Here is a 22,296-nt window from a genome sequence, read left to right as displayed (position 1 = left end):
TCTCCTGTGGAGTGAACAAATATGGTCTTTCTCTCTGTGTGTGTTCCTGCGGAACTGGCAACTTGTCCAGGGATATGCCCTGCCTTTCACTTTGTACTGGGATAGACTCCATTGTGCATTGTTGTAAACAGGTATAAGAAATAAATTCACAATGACCAACACGAGGAAGACACTGTACTTCCAAAAAAAACACAACTATAAAAGAGATGAAAGCCATAAATGAAATGCTTGTTTAAGAGAAGAGAGGGAAAAATTGTCAAAAAGGGACAAATAATGACCATAAATTGATCCAAAATGACCACAAATGACATAAACTGATATCAAACATATCCCAGACACAAAGTCTGAAGGAAAACAATTACAAATAATTAGTGGCTGTTTTATGTTAGTTTCAGCTGGCCTACTGATGCCTTGCAGGTTATATTACAAGTTTGGCATCCTCTCAGAAAATCTCTACTTGAGCATAACTCAAACCCCTCCTTTGTTGAAAGACACAAGCAGATTTGGGTTTTTCAAGGATTAAGGACGCTTCTTTAACACCCATTCCTGTAATCCAAATGAACTGATTCTGTTGGGACGTCAACAGACATGTCTGTGTCTTATATATTGTAAACGTAGACTGTCTGCAATAAATCAAGTCACTATAGATTAAGAGATGTGATGTACAGAGCCATCTTTGTTTTTGTGTGGTAAAAAAATAATCTGGCTTTTCTTGAAAAGTGGGTCAAATGATGTAGAGACAGATCAATGAACATATTCTTTTGCTCAAGATTATATAAATATTGTTGAATTCTTCAATATGATTCATATAATATATTTTTCCACTAACATTTGAATATTTTGATGTAAACATGCTCCATCTTGCTGTAAACATAAAGCTGCACAACATTCCCTTCTAGTGATTTGACCGGGTTACTGCAGCTTGAAAGAGTCAGATGCTACTGATGAATTAGGAGAAAGCAGAACTATGATGTAGAAAAGAGTTAGACAAAACTGTGAGGTGGATGTAACAGCAGAGGGATATGTGGAAGGATGGAGGATGGGAGGCAAAGGGCACAGACAGGATTAAAGAACACCATCTGCCCACTGAGATCCTGCAACCAGGACACAAAACATCCCAGTTGAACACAGCATATGTCAAGGAACACAATCTATCTCAGTTCAAATAATCTAATTAAAAACATTTGTATACTTGACTTCAACTTAATTATGATTTTGTTCAGATTGTAGTCTTCACAGTCAAAAAAACAAAACAAAAAAACAAGTAGAATCACATTTTGCTGTGAGTCTTTTTGTGTATTTCTAAGTGATTAGATTAAACCCTGTTTCATAAGCTTATGCTTATGAAACTAAAAACAGGCAGTAGTGCTGAGCTCATGCAGGAGATACAGACATATTAACTGTCATCTCATAATTTCTTAAAGACAGGTTAATAGGCCACAAACACTAATGGAGTAACTTCTATTGCTTGCATTGTTTATTTACAAGAGAGCAGCAAGTGCACACACCAAACTCTACTCAAATATCTGTGACTTTAACATAGTATGATGTTGAGTATGAGTATGATGAGTAATAAGTTCATAACATTTCCAAAGAAAGTTGGGATGTTGCATGAAATGCAAATAAAATACAATGCAGTTGATGTTGAATTTCATTATTTTGATATTCTAAATCTGATCAGACCTTAGAAGAGTTTTACACTTTGACTCATTAACTCATTATTTATACTGCTTAGTCCACTTAATTTCAGTTGTTTTCAATCAATGCTATCTTAAACTTATTTTAAGTTCAAATCTGCATGTTTCTTTAAAGCTGGAATTGATTATGATTTTAATACTCTTTATTTAGTGTTATTTCCTTTTCCTTGCTTTTTTTGTTTCAATTTGAACTTATGTTTCTTATTTTCTAATATTTTAATTGTGCTCTGTAAAGCACTTTGAATTGCCCTGCTATTGAATTGTGCTATATGAATAAAGTTGCCTAAGGGTCACGGGGAAGCTGGAACCTATCCCAACATCACTGAGTAAGAGGCAGGGTACAGGTCACCAGTCCATTGAGGCCAACACAGATGGACAAACAACCATTCATGCTCACATTCACTATGGGAGAATTTAGAGAAATCAATTAACATTCTTGTCTTTGGACGAAGAAAGCCAGAGTAACAAACAAACCTCCCCCAGGCAAGGCCTGAACCAGTGACCTTCTTGCTGTGAGGCAAGTGAGGCACTATGAGGCAGTGCTAACCAATACACCACCATGCAGCCCCAGTTTGATTCAGACCATTTTAAATGAACTCTGGTCATGAGGAGATGGCAGCATCTCTCCATTATTTGTTATATTAAAGCTCCAACCTGCATTTGCTTATTGCATGGTAATCTGTGCTTACAGACTTGATTTGTAGAAGTGTTTCCAAGCCAAAGAAGGAATTCCCAGTTGTGAAACATGTCTGTTTTTGATGCCACCTCTTCACTCCAAAGACAACAAGTACTGTATATAGTTGATCTTCAGCTTGGTCCTCCTGAAGTATTTTGATGGTGGGATCTTCAAAGTCTTTGCAGAGGAACATTTTCCTGAAACTGCTGAAGAATTTGACAGAGATTATTGCAGATTGGTGAGAAACTCTGACTCTCTAAAACGCACCAATCTTGCCACTGACTTGTTGTCATTAGCCTAATTAGTTTGCACTTGCTCATCCAGTTGGTTTTTACTCATGCAAACTACTTTACAGCCTTTTGTTTGCCCTGCTCCAAACTTTTTAAAAAGGGGTTGGTATAATTTAATTCAGAATGAGCAAATACTTTCCACAAAATAGGAAAACATCTCAATATGATATGTTGTTTACGTTGTGCTGGTAATTGGGGTTTATGAGACTGGAGAATCAGTGCATTCTCTATTTATTTACATTTAACAGTGTTCCAACTTTTGTGGAGCCGGGGTAAATCACTTTTGTATACAGCAATTAATTAAGAAGAAGAAAAAAGAACAACTTACTGTAAAGAGTTGACATAAAACCTGTCTGTCAGGAGTCTGTCAACGTTTCCAGGGAGTAGTTTGGTGGGGTTTGTGATTAATCAGCTTGTAAAGAGCTTATTCAGTCTGAGCCTGCTTGGCTCACTCTATCACAAGACTTCTGTCAGCAGACCGACCTGCATGCTGCCCTCACGTCTCCCATTACATCTTGATGGGTAATTCAGTTAAACTGGCTCACTGACCCTCTGTCTCCATCATGCTGACTTTCTCTCTCTCTATTTAGCTGCTGACTCTTTCTGCACCGTGCTGACTTTACCGCTGCACATCTTTTCTGAATATTTTGCATCTCAGAGATGAAAACGATATACTTTAATGTGCAAATACCACATAAAAAAATGTGCAAATACCACATAAGTTCATTAGTTCAAATTTATAAATGACATGTATAAGAACTCAGCGCTAATGCTGAGATCCTGCCATAAATACACCCAATAATACTTTAAACAAAGCACTTTTTAGTACATTTTTAGAAAAAACTAAATATATCAGTCTCTTTGGCTTAAATCTGTATATTTCATCAACTTTGTATTCACATCTGTAATATATCAGTGTCAAACGTCATTCTTTAATTTGTCCTCGTCTCATTTCCTCTGTAAGAACATGTCTGTTCAGTCACTGATTCAGTGATTAAAATGATGTTGTTGTCATGGTTTGTGAAGCAACAGCTAAACATAAACACCAACTAGATACATGGCTATAAAATCCACATTTCTGTCCTGCAGTGGTCATGCCAGCTGTGCACAATTACATTTCTAAATTAAATTACAAATCCCAGGGAGGAGGTGCTGACTGCCGTCCTGAATATCATGACAATACAAAGGGGCCCAGAGTGAAAAATCCTCAGGTGATCTGTGAGTGCTGATGATATAAACCACTCAGAAAAAAGTCACCTTTTATCAGATTAATGAAAAGATAGAAAGAAGTCAGCTAGAAACGAGGAGAAATTTAATTAAGGAATGAGCTGGAGTACGTTCCAGATCAACTAGTTAGAGCATTGTCAAGTGTGAGAAGGGATTTCTGTGGAGCTGTTTTGCCTTGAAAAGCTGATCCAAGGAACTTTAAAGGACTTTTAAAGAAGCATCATGCCTCGTTTGTACCTTTTAATCGGACTCCTGTGTTGTTTTCCTTTGGCAGGTATGACTCTTCCCTTTGTTGGTGAAATTTTAAAAAGATTATGAAAGAATTTGTAAAATGATACCTTAAAAATCTTAATTTTCCTGTTTTTTTGTTTTTTTTAAAAGCTTTGTTTGATTCTGTCTGATAACGCTGAGATGCTCACAAGACCCATCAAACTGGCTCAGAACTGCTAGATTTAAACTGGACAGCAAAAATACACAAAGCTGGTTCTGGCAGATTAACCAACAAAGTTTATGTAAAGTTTACCTGAAGGCAAGACAAGGCAAGTTTATTTGTATAGCACCTTTCATGCACAAGACAATTCACAGTGCTTTACATGAAACATTAAAAGCATTACAGAAAAAAAAGCATGAAAGAAAATACAAATAACAAAATCATAATAAAATCATAGATTATATTAAAATAAATTAAAGCAGAATTAAGTAAAAGTTACTGTGCAGATGTCATGCATAGGCGCACGAGAAAATAAATGTTTTTAACCTGGATTTAAAGGTTTCTACATTTGGTGAAAGTTTAATCTCCACTGGCAGATTATTCCACATGTTTGCAGCTTAACAGCTAAATGCTGCTTCCCCATGTTTAGTCTGGACTCTGGTCTGGACTAGTTGACCAGAGTCTTTGGATCGAAGAGCTCTGCTTGGTTCATATTCTCTGAACATATCACAGATGTATTCTGGTCCAGAACCATTCTGGGATTTGTAAAGAATCAGCAGGGTTTTGAAATCTATCCTGTGATTGACTGGAAACCAGTGTAAAGATTTTAAAACTGGTGTGATGTGTTCAGACCTCTTAGTTCTAGTTAAAGCTCAAGCAGCAGCATCTGGATGAGCTGCAGATGTTTAATGCTCTTTTTAGGAAGTCCTGTTAAAAGACCGTTACAGTAATCCAGTCTGCTGGAGATGAATGGATGGATGAGTTTCTCCTGATCTTTCTGGGAGACTAAACTTTTAATTCTGTTGATGTTTCTCAGTTGGTAAAAAGCTGTCTTAGTGACAGCTTTGATGCGGCTACTGAAGCTCTTGGCATTTTCTTTCTTACAGATGCAGCCTTTTAGTAGAAAAAAACTTTATATTCAGTTCATCTCAGTGCTAGCCAGCTAACTGACAGGGGTCATTCAATTCAATTCAATTCAACTTTATTTATATAGCGTCAAATCACGGCAATGCCATCTCAAGACGCTTTACAGACAGAGGGGAAAACATAATGAAGGCCAATTCATAACAGCCTATATAAGGAAACCAACAGATTGAGTTGAGTCCAACTCAATCTCCCATCCTGAGCAAGCACACTGGCAACAGTGGGAAGGAAAAAACTCCCTTTTAACAGGAAGGAAACCTCCGGCAGAACCCGGCTCAGGACAGGCAGCCATCTGCCTCTGCTGTGTGGGGGGAAGAGGACAGAAAGACAACAGACAACAGGAACTGCTACTCCCGGCCAGGGAGACCTGCTGAGACAGGAGACATACATGTTAATGATGCAACACTGTTATGGGGGGGGGGGGGGTGGTAAAAGAAAGAGATAAAGAGAAAAAGAAAGAAGCTCGGTGTATCAGGAAATGTCCCTCAGCAGTCTAAACCTATAGCAGCATAACTAAGGGATGCTAACCATCCCTAGCTATAGGACTTATCAAAAAGATAAGTCTTCAGTCTAGTCTTAAAGGTGGGGAGGGTGTCTGCTTCCCTAACACTAACTGGGAGCTTATTCCATAAGAGAGGGGCCTGATAACCAAAGGCTCTGCCTCCTGCTCGGCTCTTTGAGACTCTAGGAACCACAAGTAAGCCTGCAGTCTGCGAACGAAGTACTCTACTTGGTATATAAGGAACAATGAGGTCTTTGATATATAGTGGTGCCTGGCTGTGGAGGGCTTTATATGTAAGGAGAAGGATTTTAAATTCTATTCTAGATTCAACAGGCAGCCAATGAAGAGAGGCTAAAACTGGAGAAATATGATCTCTCATGCTGGTTCTGGTCAGGACTCTGGCTGCAGAATTCTGGATCAGCTGAAGGCTTTTCAGGGCATATTTAGGACAGCCCAGTAATAGAGAGTTACAGTAATCTAGTCTCGAAGTAACAAAAGCGTGAACCAGTTTTTCTGCATCACTCCGAGACAGAATGTCCCTAATTTTGGCTATATTACGTAAATGAAAGAAGGCTGTTTTAGTAACCTGCTTAATATGTGGGCCAAAGGACAGGTCAGGGTCAAATATTACTCCAAGGTTTCTCACTGTAGCACTGGAAGCTAAAGTAATGCCATCCAGGTTCATTACAAAACCGGAAAATTTAGCTCTGAGTTTTTCAGATCCAACGAGAATTACTTCAGTCTTATCTGAGTTTAAGAGGAGAAAATTTCTAGACATCCAAGTTTTGTGTCATTGAACACAAAATTTAACCCTGAAATTCACACCTAGGAATACATTTTTGCACAGAAGGAGAATTGTAGATTTCAACCCTCATCATTTGGAAAGTCATTAGGAAGGAAACTCTGCACACCAGGAAGACTAATGCAGAGTAAATGTGTTGTTCACTTGTAGATCACCTTTTCAGATGTCTGCATTGGAGTATTCATTGCAAAATTCTGTTTTTAAGAAAGTTTATTTTTAGTGACAACGTGCATCAGGAATAGCCTCTGTCAGCAGACAGAATGGCAGATCATTAAGACTCAGCTGACAGTCACCTGATTTTTCTTTTCACTACAATTCATATCTGTGCCTCAAAGATAAATGAGTCAGAATCAGATCATTTTATAACTTTCTAACATATGCAAGTTTTCTTGAATAAGACAGAAATTCTATCCATTGTTTGGATCGATACGTAATTGTAGAATTGGTAGGATCTCTTTCTTTCTTTTTTTGGCATCTTTTAAACAATTTCACCGTATGACCACCAGGAGGAGTTAAAATAGCCTACATCTATTCACAAAGTCATGGTTTTTGCATTGGAAATGATTAATGTGGCTGGAATAAATGTTGAAGCTGTTTGTGATGTGACCACCATACCGCATTTAATAAAAAGACTGAAAAAGTTATTACAGGAAAATCTTTCATAATTCATGTCAAAATGAGAAACAATGAGTATCAGATGAGCCTCTACTGACAATTCAGGAAGTGAGATCATGTTTCAGGAACATTTTTATATATGTAAGATTTTAATTTTAGGAATATCTGTTGCTAAACACCTAATTTCTTACATAAGTACTTTTACACACAAATGGATCTGACTACATCTTCCAGTGTTACTATTATTTTTCTTTGTGGAACTGAGAAAATGCCTTTTTAGACCAAAACCAGCTTTAATAGATTTATACATTTCCAATAAAACAGAAAACAACCAAACAAAACATTTTGTCTCACACAGAACCCCTAAAACCCCAGTATTTAAAAAAAAAAAAAAAAAAGTATACATAAATTGTGAATTCTCCTTGTAAATTATAATACTTATAAATTCATAATAAGGTTTGTCCTTGAAATTTAGCAATCATTTAAGTATTTATTTGTTTTTACAGAATCTGTAGTGTGTGTGTGTGTGTGTGTAAATTTGAATCCTTTTCCATGAGATAGATGACTTGTTTTTATTGAAATCATGACTTTTAGTTATTTAAAACGCCTTCTTTCCTCCAGGTTGTTTGCGGTGTTACACCTGCGTTTTTCCAGCCATCTCTCCTCTGGATTGCTTGAAGTTTCCACTGGAGTGTCCAGCCGGGCAACACTGCCTCTCGAGTGAGGCGACTGGAAAAAGTGGTGAGATCCAGATGTGGATGTCAGGGCTCTACTACTGAGTCTGCACACGTGATACCTCATGCATGTTGGTCAGAATTTTGGCTGAAGTAACATCTCATTCAGAAGATCATTTTGTAGCAGATGTGAGAAATACGCAGCTCGGCTTGTATTCAGTCCTTTTATCCATCTGATTACTGAGCCAGCATGAAGAGGCATGAACACTGATGCAAATATAACTGTATAAGTGAAGAATGTTAACTAAATTTCTCAGTGAGGCATCTTCTTTTAGAGCTGTAGCATGATAATATTAAACCCATTATACTGCCTCGTGCTTTTTACAGATACTAAAACCTAAAGAAAGAATGTACCAGCAGATCAGAACTCAGCTCTGCTTCTTCTCAGGTCGATTATTAGTTCACTAATGGACAAGATGCAATTAGTTATCACTAAAAAATAACTCAAGAGATCTACAGTTACAGTGTTAAACTGTTTTTATACAATCATCCAACAGCCCCATCACAATTTGGTTACTTCATGTGATCTTCTAAAAGGTAATGTTACATCTGATTTAGTAAAACCCTGCACAATGCCTGTCTTTAACTTTAAATTATTTTCATTCCAACAAGCAGTATAACAATTATTCAACTTGTATAACTCATTTATTTTCTATCTTTTTTTATTCTTTTAATGGAGCAATAATAAGAACCAATGAGTGTTTTTTCCAACAAATATTTAAAATTTTAATTCATATTTTGTATGTTAAACTAAGAAAATACAAGTGAATTTCAGCATTACATATCTAAACTGAGCTAGAGATGACTCTGGCAGGTGTACATTTATGTTTTAGATCAAATTAAATAAATGCTTAACCAAACAGTGGAGCTGCATATCAAACTGGTTTATCATTGCAGCCTAAACAGACTTTAATAGACAAATGAAACAGACATAATAATTATAGGTTATTTTAATGCCCTGCTGTGAGAGTAGTTCAACATCATGGTTTATAGTATGATTTAACCCATAAAGACGCAACCCATGAAAAACATGACTCGATAAGTTAAATGATTTGAATATGAGATCTATCTTTGTCCCTTTGACAGATTGTGAAAAAAATAAAATCCTGTGTTTTTAGGGATATTCAGCGTTTATTGAAATGTGAAATGTAAGAAACTTTAAAGTGAAATCTTTTGCTTTCTCGTGTCCATTAAGAGGCAAAAGATGAAAATCAGATTGTGTTGCACGTGATTTGTGCAACTGTATGTATCATATATATTTTGTCACACTGGGTTTTCATGGGTTAAAAGCATCAACACTGCTCTCCTTTCTCTGCTCTCACAGGTGGCATACAACTGACTATATATGAGAAGAGCTGTGCCATCACCACCCAGTGTGGCGTGAGTGGACAGAAATACTCTGCAGGCATCTACTTCAACTACACCAACGAGTGCTGTGACACAGACCTTTGCAACGGGGCGGTGCCTTCTGCTGCCCTCAGCTGGGGAGGAGCGGTGTTCTGCTTCATGTCTGCAATCACCCTGCTGCTGGCCTGAGCAGAGAAGGCGATGGCATGATGACCAGAAGGAAAGATGTCTTGAAATGCACACTCCAAGGCACATGGAGCAGTTTTTTTGGCTTCACTTTAACCTTGCGGTTTTTTTTTTTATTTGGTTTTTAGAAACAAACAGGCTAAAAAAATATTTTTAAGAAATATAGTTAAAATCTGGGGATGCGTCAAAGTTCTATATCATGCTAGGATATAAAATAATGTAATAAAACTGATAATTTAATTAATATAATCCCCCACTTTTAACAAGCTATTTGTCATTTCCGACCAAAGAGATGATGTCTGTTTTATATGTTTCAGTGGTGCTCTAAATTATCTGTATTTGCTATGTATATTGTGTTTGCAGCAACTACATTTGACAATTTTAAGAAAAAGATTTAAGATTTCCTGCTTCAGTTACAAAAGTAATCCCATGGCTTTGTACGTTTTTTTATGTTTCCATTTCAATTAAATAATCAATAAAGTAAAAAAAAAAAAAAAGTACTGTTGTCACCAATGGATTTATTTAAGACATTTTATTTGGGACAATAACATATGACAGAAGTAAAAAACAGTTATCAGCTGTGGAAAACATTTGATTGTCCTCATTGCTAATTTAATCCTGCTGGTTTAGTGTCCACACTGCTGCTTTGATCCTGTGGACTTTTATGTGCGGCTGCCTTTAACTACTCGAAGACAACAGCACACAGTGAAAAGTACAGTTCATTCATGGCAATTTGGAAAATAAGAATTAAAAAAAAGTTGTGCCTAAAAAATTAAATGACTAACATGTTAAAATTGTCCCTGAACTTCTTTCAAATCAACAATAAAAGTGAAAACCTACAATCAACTTTGAGGAGAAATATATACACTGCTATAAATGAGCAGAGTGAATTTATTAAGATTAAATCCCTTTTAACATTAGTTTACTTCAAGAAAAATTGATGAAATACATTTAAGTTCAGCAAAGTAAAATACAAAATCTCTTCATTAACACCAAAATCTCATATAGGAGGGGGTTTGCTGGTGTGATCTGATTAACTAAAGAATATTCTTTTATGTTTAAATTTGTTTTAAATTGCACTTCGGTTCAGTTTTCTAACAAGCTTCCTTCTAATCAAAGGGAAATAGCAAAGCTTCTCATCCCTACAGCCTCTGTAAATGCCTGTTTGCACGGTGCCTCACAATTAATAAAATCCTTCACATAAGCTGCAGCTACAACCAGACAAAGCATGTTATTAGTTCCAGTTCCTGACAAAGTTCGTTTCAAACTATTTGGGAGCGGACTAATGCAACAGATAACAAGGAAGTGTTACTCTGATATTTCTAAAGATAACAGATTCGAATAAAAAGGCTTGTGGTAACATATTTTTACAATCAGAAAATTCCATGAAATCACAAAAATCAACAAGGCATTCATCCTTCTATTGATCATTTGTAATGTGATGAGACCAGATACTTGGTTTACAATTATCAGCTGCTTTTCAATGTGGACATAGATGCTACTGAAGATACTGACAGTAACAACATTAACAGTAGGTGTTAAAACAGGGTCACTCTGACTTGTGAGGAAAACAGTAGCACTTGTGCATAGAGATGAAACCTAAAATCTAGGTCTTTCTAACATGGTTAACACTGTGACAGGATGCATTTTTTAAACAAAGAGTGTGAGACAACAAAGCTTGTATTCACAAGAAACAGACAAATGACGCTGCTACAAGGAACCTGCATGTATTTGACTTGGCTTAGTAACTAACTCCAATCTACTTCCACCGACTTGATAGCGCTTTTTCCAAACCAATACTAGCATAATTTCAGCTACTTTTAAATGTCTAGTCATTGAAATAGCCGTCTTTCGCCAACATGGTGTCAGGAGCTTAATAAAAGTCAGATCAACTGAGAAGCATGTACTCGTCTTGAAAAAATCCACTCCAATGCTTCAAATGACTGATGGGATATTTCAGGCAACCAAACTTAAATAATTCTGTCTTACTACAAGACCAAATTTAGTCACCACAAAATAAAATAGTTACTCCTGATTCAGTGGTGTCTAAAAACTGTAAAGCCCAGCTCTAATAGTCACGTAATTTCATGATCAGATATATTGTGTTCAACTGAGTGCAGATCAGTAGTGTCAGGAAGTACGGAGTATTTTCACTTAATGACCGAGTAGCCAATGTTCACTAAGCTACTTGCATTTTTTTTTCTCTTTTTCTAAAAGTACTTTGAAAACTTAAAACACATCCACAGCCTTCTTTCATTGAGGAAGAGAAAAACAGCTTTAGAGGCCTTCAAAGCAATTCAGAATTTCTTTTTTACATTTTAATAATGCTTCACACCTGCAGTAGAAGCACAAAAAGGGGAAGCTGCATCTATTGAAACCATTTCCTGTTCAACTGTTTACAGTGTTGCTTCTCTTTAAAGAGACCTGCTGTGCTCCCTCGTTCTCTGTGAGGTGCACCATGAAGACTACGTTTACAGAGAGGTTAAAAATGTGCTCTGTCTAACACCAAAAGACTGTGTTCCCTCAGTGAAGAAGTCAATGTGAAACATCTGTGATTACAGATAAACCACAAAAGACTCTTTGGCAGGTGAGCTGGTGCTGCTATGCAAATGTCACTTCCTTAACCGTGACAAAGAAAAAGAGGTTCATCCACTGATTAGAGGCTTGCAAGGTACAAGTGAAAGTCTGATCTGATAGGCAGCTTTGTGTCTGTTCAGATTATTCCCAAAATGAAAAAAAAGACATACGGAAGCAAATATCAGGAAAAAGTGAAACAGAAAAAAACATCAGTGTGTCTGCTGATGAGAAATCTGTACACAAGAAAGACTGGAAAAAAAAAGAAGTGAAATGTTCATGTGAGTGTATTCCTGCAAACAACATGATTGACAAAGTAATTCTTCTGATATGTGGACGGTCATTAACCCTTCTGAGTCTTGTGCTTCCTTCTGTTCCTCTGGTGTAAACGGACACTGGAGAAAAGACTAAAAAACAAATCTAAAAACTAAAATACACCTGTGGATGCAGTCTGACAATGTTTCACTAGCAACTCTGCAGACATAAAGAAAAATTCAGGTCTAATCGCCAGGGAAACGGATCAATCATGCTGTTTGCAGAATAGTTGTGTGTTTTTTGTGTTGCTCTGTTGACATCTTCAGGATATGTTCCCCTCATTCTCCTCCTACTTGAGAGCTTTAGCTACAGAGGAGTAAGCAATGTGGATCTCATCGTCGATGGGGCAGGTGGAGGCAAACTCCTCCCTGGCATACGCTGCGTTTAAGTACCTCCAGAGGTTTGTCAGAGACTGAGGGATGCTGAAGTTTCTGTATTTCAAACAAACCACCTGAAAGAAAATTGGAAAAAAAACAGCTTGAGAGACTTTCTAAAAAGGCCGACACAAAATTAAACACTCAAACTCAGGTGATTACCTTCACAATGTGGAGCTTGGGAAGCAGGTTGCAGTCAGCCAGAGTAAGCTCTTGACCATCCAGGAAGGGGCGTGATGAGGAAGTAGCCTCGTCGGCGCTATTCTCGTCAATCTCATCAGGAAGTGGGGAGCCGAGGTAGTCGTCTAGCTTCTTCAGAGCCTTGAACAGGCCTTTCTCTAGATCTGAGCATGTTAATGGAAAACAATCACACATATGAGTCACAGAAACAGTTTGTAGAACTGAAATTAGGAAAGAAAATGAAGAAAGGCAGCAGATTAAGAGCAGACAGGCCGCTCACTGTGGGGCAGAAGTGCTAAAACTGTAACGTCATTAACAGACACACCCTGCTGGTTTTTGTCACTATGAGAATTAACAGAAAGGGATCTGCAGCAGGAAAGATCAAGACTATGTTATAAGTATACACATCATCATTAAAACAGACTTCATAAGGACTCGCAGTATTGTGAAAAAGTCTTGATCCATCACCCATGTCTTCATACTATTCCAGGACACAGGTGCACTGACTGCTTAAACATAATAGGAAATAAAGATATAAACCAAAAACAGTTTGTACAATTCAAAGAATCACGTTTTCAGGAAGAGTTTTCCAGGTTTTTGGAAGATTTTCCAAAGTGGTTCATTTGTGCTGTTCTCTGTCCTTTGCTTTTGAGGTCCAGTCTGGGGAGGAGCCATCGCTCCGTAAGACCTGTTGTCACTGATATCGTCAGTGCAGTTCATGTTTTTGGCACACTCCTCCCTATTTTCCTTGCCTTTACTTTGGCTTCTTGACAGCAACTCTTCCATGGAGCCCATTTCTCAGAAGGCTTCAGTAAACAGTGGACAGATCAGCTAAAGATCCAAATTCATATGGTGTTAATTCTGGTCTACGTAGTATTTAAGCCTGTCACTTATTTTGTTCTTTACTTCTTCAATTTTCTCTGTTAATTTTAAGGACACACCGCACATTGTGTTAAAGCTCTTTAGGAATCGCCTTGTTTATGTAAAAATAAGTCCTTAATGTCGCCCTTATTTGTCGATGGAGCTAAACAAATGGGAACAAATGATCCGTGTTTGCTAAAGGCCGATAGTAAGTCCCTACAGATACTATTCACAAAGTCTTTTGTGTTAAGCTGTCTGTTATGTGTGCACACAACACTGGTTCATTGCTTGAGTTAGATCCTTGTTTTGTTTGAATGACTCACAGACCATTAAGTGGCCTAAACAACTTTGCTCCTTTAACACTAGACAGGTATGGCAACTGAACTGAAAAGGAGTGAAAATGAAAAGAAATACTTGGAAAGATTTCCAGAAAGTCTGGTGAACCACCGCACACAACCACTTTAAAGGATTACAACAAAGTCTAGCTTAATGGTAGGGCTGAGCGATATATTGAATATACTCGAGATATCCTGGCTAGTCCCCTGTGCGATATAGAAAATGCCTATATTCGTCATATTCAAGTATCCTGTTGTCTTGCAGTTGTTTTTAGCTGTGGGCGGGGTTTCCTCCCTCCTCCTCGACTCTGCACCGCTTTGCACAGAGAGTTAAAGCAAGTGCACCTAGTTACGTACATAATGTGAGCTATGTGCTATGTCATGAGAGGCAGCGTGTAGCCACTGTTGCCCACTTGGCGACTTTCTCGCTAAATCTGGCGACTTTTTTTGTGAAAAGCGACAAATTTAGCGACTCCTTTACTTGAGTTATTGGAGACTTTCCTGGTGTTTTGGCGACTGACTTTAAAGCGCATATTGTAAAGTTATTGTTTCGAACGAGAGTCTCTCCCCGTCCTAAAGCACTCAGTTGGCTCCGCCTGCAGCTGCAGCCAGTCAGAGGAGCAGAGAGGACACCTGCACGACTCCACCTACAGTCACAATGAACTGCCATATCCGCCACTGATCCCGCTCCGGATTACAGAGTGGAACGTAAATTACAAAGTTTTTCACGTCACGCAAAAATAATTAATTCTATTTGATTACATTCATAGCCTCTGTCACTTACTCACCTCGTCCACTGTGTGTGTGACACAAGCATATTTATCTAGCTCGTCATGTCTCTAGAAAGTACAGAAAGGAGTGGGAATCAAATCCTGAATTAAAAACTGGCTGAAGCCGTTTATTGGAAACGATACGAGGACATTCTGCCTGTATTATAAGACTGATTTCTACGCTAAACTCTGCAATTAAAAAAATACATGACAACTCAAAAACGTATCCATAAAGCAAAGCCTTATAATAGTTCATCATTTGAAAATTCACCCCCTAGAGCCCCTTTTTTCATACGTTGCATTTATTACATCATACAAAGTCACTTTATTTTGTTTTAAAATGAAATGTTTCTGCCACTGCTTTAACTGTTCAATAAATGCAGTTTTGATCAGTTTGCTTGGTTACAATTTCATCCTTTTGGCATGAATGTTTAAAATCAGCATATCTTAATGCAGTATGAACATTCATTCATTCATTCATTTTCTGAACCGCTTATTCCAATTCAGGGTCGCGGGGAAGCTGGAGCCTATCCCAGCTGGCTTTGGGTGACAGGCAGGGTACACCCTGGACAGCTCGCCAGTCCATCGCAGGGCGCAGTATGAACAATTATGTTTTAATGTAGACACAAAATCATCTTACTGATGTGATTGTATACACCAAAGCATTCATTCAAGGCTGAGGTAAATATCGAGATATATATCGTATATCGTGACATGCCATAAAAATATCGGGATATTGCTAAAAGGTCATATTGCCCAGCCCTACTTAATGGAAACAAAATATTAAAGAAATAAAAGATAGACCAACTTCTGTTGCAAGCTTGCTTACTTTCATTAGTCTGGGGGTTGGAGTTCTTGACGTAAGCAGAAAACTTGGAGAAGACATCCAGGCCTGCAGTGTTAGACTCTGGGTTACGGGCAGCCAGACGGGGATATCTAACAGAGAGACAGATGCTTAGTTACATGAACAATCCCAAATCTGAAATTAAATTATAAAATGTCTTTATTCAAAGTAGACGTCACATAAACAGAAAAAGTAAAAACAAAAGGCAATAAAGACTTAAAGATAGAGTATGTAAGATTTTCAATATTTTCAAAATAAATTAACAAAAAAAATAACTACAATCATAATTAGATAGTTTTTTAAACATGTAGGTTCCAGTCTGTCCATATTTGATGCGTTATTAAATTACAATTTTAATTAATGACAAAAACCCTTCTTGAATGTTTTCTGACATTCATTCAAATTAATGAAGACAAAAGTAAATCAAAGAACTAAAGAAACCAAACACTTCTATGATTTAATTGAAATATCATGATAATAAGAGAAAGTATTTTCAGCTTTATAAGATAACCAATAAAATGGATTTGGAGAATAGAAATGAATGATTACTTGGGAGGGCAGAGATTTTCCTCCAGGAACTCCTCAATTTTGTTGGTGTCAGTTTTCACCTCACTGCCGTACAGCAGGAAGGGAGGCTGAGCACCCGGTGCCAAGTCCTTCAAGATCTCTGGTTTCCTGAAGGGAGGGGTGGAGGAGTCAGAAGGGGAGCAGGTCAGCCAGTAAGAAAATGGGAGGAAAAGGGAAGGAGAAGGAAAAAAAAGTCAAACAACAGGAAATTACTTATACAATGTGCTGAACTCTCTAACGCCTACAGTCTGAATGAACTGCCCAGTTGTGTTACGGCAAGCGACTCTGGGAGCCTTAAAACAGAAGGCGGACATTCCTCTGTTATACCAGGAGGCATAAGTCTGCCGCACTGCATAAGGAAAATACAACAAACTTCAAAAGCAAATGCACACACACACACACACACATTAGAGACCTGTGTTTTCACCTCTTCATATCCACAGTGGTAACATCAAAGGTGACTCCTTTCAGCCACAGCACCATGAAGAGACGCTGAGAGAAGGGACAGTTGCCGATGCTCTGCCCATCGCTTCCTGCCTGGGAAACAAAAACACAGTAAATCTCTTTTAAAAAATGTTTTACTACTGCAAAAACATGAAAGAAGTACAAATAACCATCACATTCATGACAAAACAATCTGCCAAAAACATTTTTCATGATGTGGTTGTATTTCCCACATGGTTTATTAACCTATTTTTTTATTTATTTATAAATTAAAAATGCAAACATATTCTGTTTTAGGTCATTATGTGAGAGTTTCTTCAGTGTCCCCTCTCCAACCTGACATTACGCCAGAGCCGAAAGGCCCATGTATGCTCAATGGAGACGGATACGCAGATGGTTTCCTGTGTCGGCCACATGCATGTTGGTCCTTTTATAAGGAGGTTAGCTATCTGTCACTTGAAACAGAAAATGGAGCAATTCGATGGAAAACGGTGTCAAAATATGGAATTGAACACTGTATTCAGCACTGCCCGTTAGTGGATGAACTGACTTAAGACGTATGGAGACAAGATTGGTATGAAAATGTTTGAAACTGACGTCCCCACTGACGCATGTAAAGGAGAATATGTGTGCCTTAAGGCTTCACAATACATCAAAATTAATATCTTAATATTACAAATAAATTTTTACATGAAAGAAAGATGTGATAACAAGGGTTGCATTTCTTCTAGAGGACATCAGGCTTCTGTGCATGTTCTGCAATGAAACATGTATAGGTGCAGAGGTGGAATGCAGCTGAGATTAGCACTGAAGCATTCATTTATATACCACATGGCTAATTATTATTAAAAAAAACTTAACATTACTATTATAAATATTGCAGCCTTGGGAATGAGAAGCTCATAAGAAGTCCTACATTTGTACATATTAACTAAACAAGCACATAAAAGTGCAAAAGACCTATACCCTTGTGAAAACACCCGAGAGTAACACCATATATATATAAACACAAGTATTTATTTATATAGAACCTTTTTGTTTCATGCCAACATTCTGCTATGAGACCATGTTTTCTTAATATCTTAAGCCCCACTTTGGATATCATATTACATGGCAGGCTCACACAACCCCTTTACATCCCTTTTGGTGGTCAATTCTGTCAACAATCCAGCCAAGTCAGACGTCTTCAGATTAGGCATTGTGCTTTAACACTTGGGACTTTGTCCTCACTTCTTTGTGATTTTTATAGACAGGACTTTAAGGTGTAACTAAGGTGAGAATTGTATCTAGAAAAGACATTAGGAGGTCACATCTTGACCTTTAGCAGATCTTGTCCTTGTGGGACCAGTGCAGAAGTACTTTTAGTTTTATCTCACATAGTTGGGACATATTTGGAGCAACCAGATTTAAAGGTTCTCCGAGGCAAAGCAAGGCAAGGCAAATGCTATAACATCTGAGAGCTAAGAGAACTGGAATCAAGCACAGTGCCGAGAGCTTTTCCTATAACTGCATTTGCATCTGACATGAACACTGAAATGAAGAAAACAGCCTCTTAGAGAGTAATGAGTAAACCAAACTTAGATCATCATCCTCAGTCAACGGCAGGCTCGATAAATCATATTTTAGTGGCTGACATTAGAGAACAGTCCTTTCAGTAGTGTTAAGAATTTGGCTGGTTCTGTTTCTGCATTTATACATGAATCAACTAAGCATACATGTCGTCACACCATCTTGACCACTCCCTGCTCTGAAATAGGTGCTAAAAGCATGCTACACTAGCAGTTCTACAAACTACAATCTGCTGCTGCTGTTGTATTATAGACATAGAAATAAAGACAACATCCCACTGTGAAAAAGGACTTGTGGACTGCAATGTTCCCTTCAAGTGAAAGTGGAAAGACTTTCTCAGAAAAAGACCTTGAAATAAGAGGGGGAAAAAATCTCTGACATCACCTGTAATCTGGAAGCAGCTTCAGCAGTTTTACAGTAGCTATCCTGCACTTTAACAACCCAGTTCATACCCATCCCTAATAGTCGTGGTTTTTGGAGCCAGCAATAATAGATCTAAGGGTTGGAAAGCTCAGAAATCTGAGATAAAGAAATTATTAAATCAAAGCTGCTTAGATTCACTGTTCCACCATAATTTGAATGTTTGTACGACATGGCCACCTAAGCAAAGCCCTCTGGATTTACCAACGGACTGATATCTCCAAGTTAGCCTGGGGATCTGTAGATTCACCTGAATGAGATGGAGGAAGTTGCTGCAGACAGGAGCCCTTTTCACACAAGTTATTTTACATTGCTTACATTTCATTAGTTCTCACTGGTGTATAGAGTGGGAAACCCCTTTGTGTTCACATCCTGAGCAGACTGTGAGAAAAAAAGGCAAAGGCTACCTTGGCGTCTGCTTTCTCTGTTTCCACAATTACACATGGACTAACCTCTAGATTGGGTGCATGGGTCAAAGTTAAAATGAAACATCAATTCCTCACATTTCAAGCAAAAAAATCTTTACAGTCTGTGTTATGCATTGCTTCACTTCTCTGGATAGATGCACAGGTAGCTGTAAAACAGAAACTGAAACATTCTGCTTTGTTTTGCAGAGTTTTCTTTACCAAACTGCAAACTCAGCAATCAGGATGTTTGTTTCATATCAACCAACAAGCTTTAAGTCTGTAGAAAACTCATGCATAGCGTAAACCTTCTTCACAAGTAAAACTGAACAAAAGAACACATTAAGGAAACAGTCTAAAAAAAAAAACTGGTTAAAAAGAAAAGATCAGTTACTTTTTCTTTTTTTTTTTTTACTGTTTTATTTGATAATGTTGAACTAAAACTATTTAGCTGATCACTGCAACTGATGCCACTGGATCCACTTGCAGATTAAAACAGGTTTATAGCTGTAAGAATTTTGTCCATTCAAAACCGTGTTTGGCATTGAAAGTATTTTCTATACCAGTCATTACTGGTAAATGTCAGCAATTCTTACACTCTGTACCTTTAAAGACAACTTCTCAACAACCAGCAGGATTATTCATAATGAAAAGAGCTGCAGCCAAAGACAAGGTTCATTCATGAACTCTAACTAAAGCTGCAGGCTGCCCAGGAAACCACCACACAGCTTGAAAATATGCCTTCTGCTATTTCATTTTAAGTAATTATTAGCATTTACAGAAGACCAAGAGTAAAACGCTCAACAAAATAATAAATAATAATTCATTTTTGTGTTTAATGATTAAAATGGTTAATGATAAAAATGACTGAGTTCAATGAATGACTCATTTATTTATTTTTTTTTTATCTATTCTTCAATGTAGACTACATGTTAAGTTTAATTTTTATTTCTTTATTGTATATAAATAATTTGGAGACTTCTAACCTGGCTCTAAAGCATGACCGGTAACAAGTGAGAATCAAGGTGCCTATGTAGTATTAAATAAAAATGTAGAAACATAAAAATGGATGGATGACTTAATAAGTAAATAAATAATTTGTGTTTTTAGTATTTAATTCATTATTGCATGTACTGTCATTCAATTATTATTATTATTTTATTTTTTTTTAGTAATTATTGTCTTGTCTCGTCATATTAAGTTTTGGACAGCTTAATTTCTCTATTTTATTGCAGTATATTCATTACTTTAGGCTTCTAATCTAGGTTTAAACCTTGCAACCATTATTCTCATGTATGTATTTATCGTACATAGTTCTCCATGTGAAATTATAGCTCAAAGGCTGAACTGAAACTTGGGTTTAGAGAAGTTACAACACCATCTTTCAACTCTGGAAAAAAAAGGTGGAGGGTGGCGCACATGTTCACACAGAGGATTCGTTATATTCGAGGAAAAGCAAGGACTTATAGACTACTGGTTAGGTTAGCGTGTTTTTTTTATTTTGGCTCCATTAAATGGGATTACCTTGCCTGACCAATAATCTAAATATAGATTAAAGTCCGCCGCCCATTCTTTTAATGTGCCTTTAATTAGATTACAGTGGTTTATAAGCCCGGTGAGACAGCAGAGGTGGTCCGTATGACATCATTATTGTAATACAGGCCCTGAATGTTATTCAAAACGTGACATTAAAACCTATTTAAAGCCGCTAACTCGGTCACAGATGTGTTATAACGCTGGTGAAACAATGTGGCTGAAACGCGAGCGGGTCTAAATGAACTCATGTCACACAACGTCGTCGTCACTTTCTGGGTGTGATGGTTTTCTTTTCTGTCACCGTTCAGTCGCTTACCTTCACAAAAAGTTCAACTCTGGGCTGGCTTGCGTCGCTCATTTTTCACCAAAAGCCTCTGCAGAAGAAGAAAGTTGCAAACAAGTTAGAATATTTAAGCTCGAATAAGCAGAAAAGTTCCATTTGAGATAACCGAGCGACGCGGCAGCCAAGCCCATCTTCCGCTACAAATCCTAGATCTACGGACAAACGACACTGTTGCGGCGACGCACGCAACACAAACGCTTCATACGCGCAAACTCTGCGTCTTAAAACCTCCTTACCGCCAATTCTGCTTACTTTGCGAGGGTTTATAACCTTTAAACTTACAGTGCTGATAGTTGTCGGAGTTGCAGGTCTCTCTCCTCCCAGTTCTGCTGCCTGCCCGTTGCGTCTACAGCCACACACACATCACCATCATCATCCTCACACCCATTTCCTGGTGGCGCGTGAAGGCTGTGTTCTCAGCAAATATAAGCGGGTTCAGTGTTTGCCACGAGAAGAGTGATGCGTCACAGGAGAAAGAAGAGATGCTGGGATAAAGGAGGAAAGGTGTTTCACAGCAGAAAGTCGGTCAGTTTTCTTGGATAAAGCCATATGGCTGTTTGTGAGCAGCGGATTATGTAACACGTAGGCTGCTGCACACAGTGAAAGGATCATCGCCTGCACGTTGTGATCTTTGTGAGTTTTTATCCCATTCTGGTATTATGACTCAGATATTCCAATTTTACATAATTAGACACAATCGTGTTTTGTCTTCTTCTTTTTTTAAATTTTATTTTACGGTAGTCTTTTGAAATGGTCATGAAGAATGGATCTCCAGGCTTCATCTTTCAAGCTTGTTCTTTGGGCATTGGCTGCTTATTCCAACCACATGTCCTCATTTTCATTTCTAAAACCCATTCTCAGTCATTAAATGTTTTGTGTTTAGATTTAGGTTTGAAAATGTTTCAGTAAGTTATTGCACATGTTCTCAATTTTCATGAACATGTGTTGGATCAAGACTATAGCAGACAGTAAAATATGTCTTTACTTTTATTAGAGTTTGATTTGGAGCATGTCCACTGATCTTTATATACTCTATGTGAAAGCAAAGATGTGCATGCATCTGCTCAGATAGCAATGGGTCCATCGCGATTTGTTTAAGATGATTTGTGATCAAATATTGTAGATGTTGGTGCAGCTGATAAATTCCTAAATTTACCAGGCAATCAGTATTTCTACCACCAAATAATACTTTTTGTCATGTTTCCTGCCATGTCCCGATGGCACTCAGTAGAACTACAGTAATTACCTCCGCCATGTTCCCTACTCTTTATTGTCTGTGCTCATCGGTGTGATTCAGTCTACCTGTTTTTTTGCCCATTGCTACTTGGAT

At 37.7% G+C, this 22,296-nt stretch overlaps 2 protein-coding genes across 2 annotated transcripts; one reads left to right on the top strand and one right to left on the bottom strand.

Moving 5' to 3' along the window:
• Positions 1 to 7,234: 7,234 nt before the first annotated feature.
• Positions 7,235 to 9,433, top strand: LOC306769923 (uncharacterized protein; the record flags this gene model as incomplete). The annotated part of the gene is made up of 3 exons (XM_079258690.1): positions 7,235 to 7,238; positions 7,785 to 7,904; positions 9,222 to 9,433. 3 exons carry the CDS (start codon positions 7,235 to 7,237, stop codon positions 9,431 to 9,433), a joined length of 336 nt encoding a protein of 111 aa, XP_079114816.1.
• A 539-nt stretch (positions 9,434 to 9,972) lies between these two features.
• clic1 (chloride intracellular channel 1) lies at positions 9,973 to 21,502 on the bottom strand. Its single transcript, XM_079258382.1, has 7 exons — positions 21,249 to 21,502; positions 20,940 to 20,997; positions 16,678 to 16,787; positions 16,233 to 16,358; positions 15,669 to 15,775; positions 12,856 to 13,037; positions 9,973 to 12,770 (listed from the first exon to the last, which is right to left on the bottom strand). The coding sequence occupies exons 2-7, from the start codon at positions 20,979 to 20,981 to the stop codon at positions 12,609 to 12,611; spliced, it is 729 nt and encodes a 242-aa protein (XP_079114508.1). The 5' UTR covers positions 20,982 to 20,997; positions 21,249 to 21,502; the 3' UTR covers positions 9,973 to 12,608.
• Positions 21,503 to 22,296: the final 794 nt, after the last annotated feature.

This window comes from Telmatherina bonti (genome assembly GCF_933228915.1).
Source record: "Telmatherina bonti genome assembly, chromosome: 19".
NCBI classification, from domain to species: domain Eukaryota; kingdom Metazoa; phylum Chordata; class Actinopteri; order Atheriniformes; family Telmatherinidae; genus Telmatherina; species Telmatherina bonti.
The sequence above is the reverse complement of the archived record's forward strand: the minus strand, read 5'-3'. Positions and strand labels throughout refer to the sequence as shown.

Excerpts from the sequence above, each read along its gene's own strand:
- clic1 (XM_079258382.1), bottom strand. The coding sequence starts at position 20,981 with ATGAGCGACGCAAGCCAGCCCAGAGTTGAACTTTTTGTGAAG. Across the intron at positions 13,038-15,668 it reads CAACCCCCAGACTAATGAAA|ATCTAGAGAAAGGCCTGTTC; the intron begins GTAAGCAAGCTT and ends TAACATGCTCAG. Across the intron at positions 12,771-12,855 it reads CCAAGCTCCACATTGTGAAG|GTGGTTTGTTTGAAATACAG; the intron begins GTAATCACCTGA and ends ATTTTCTTTCAG.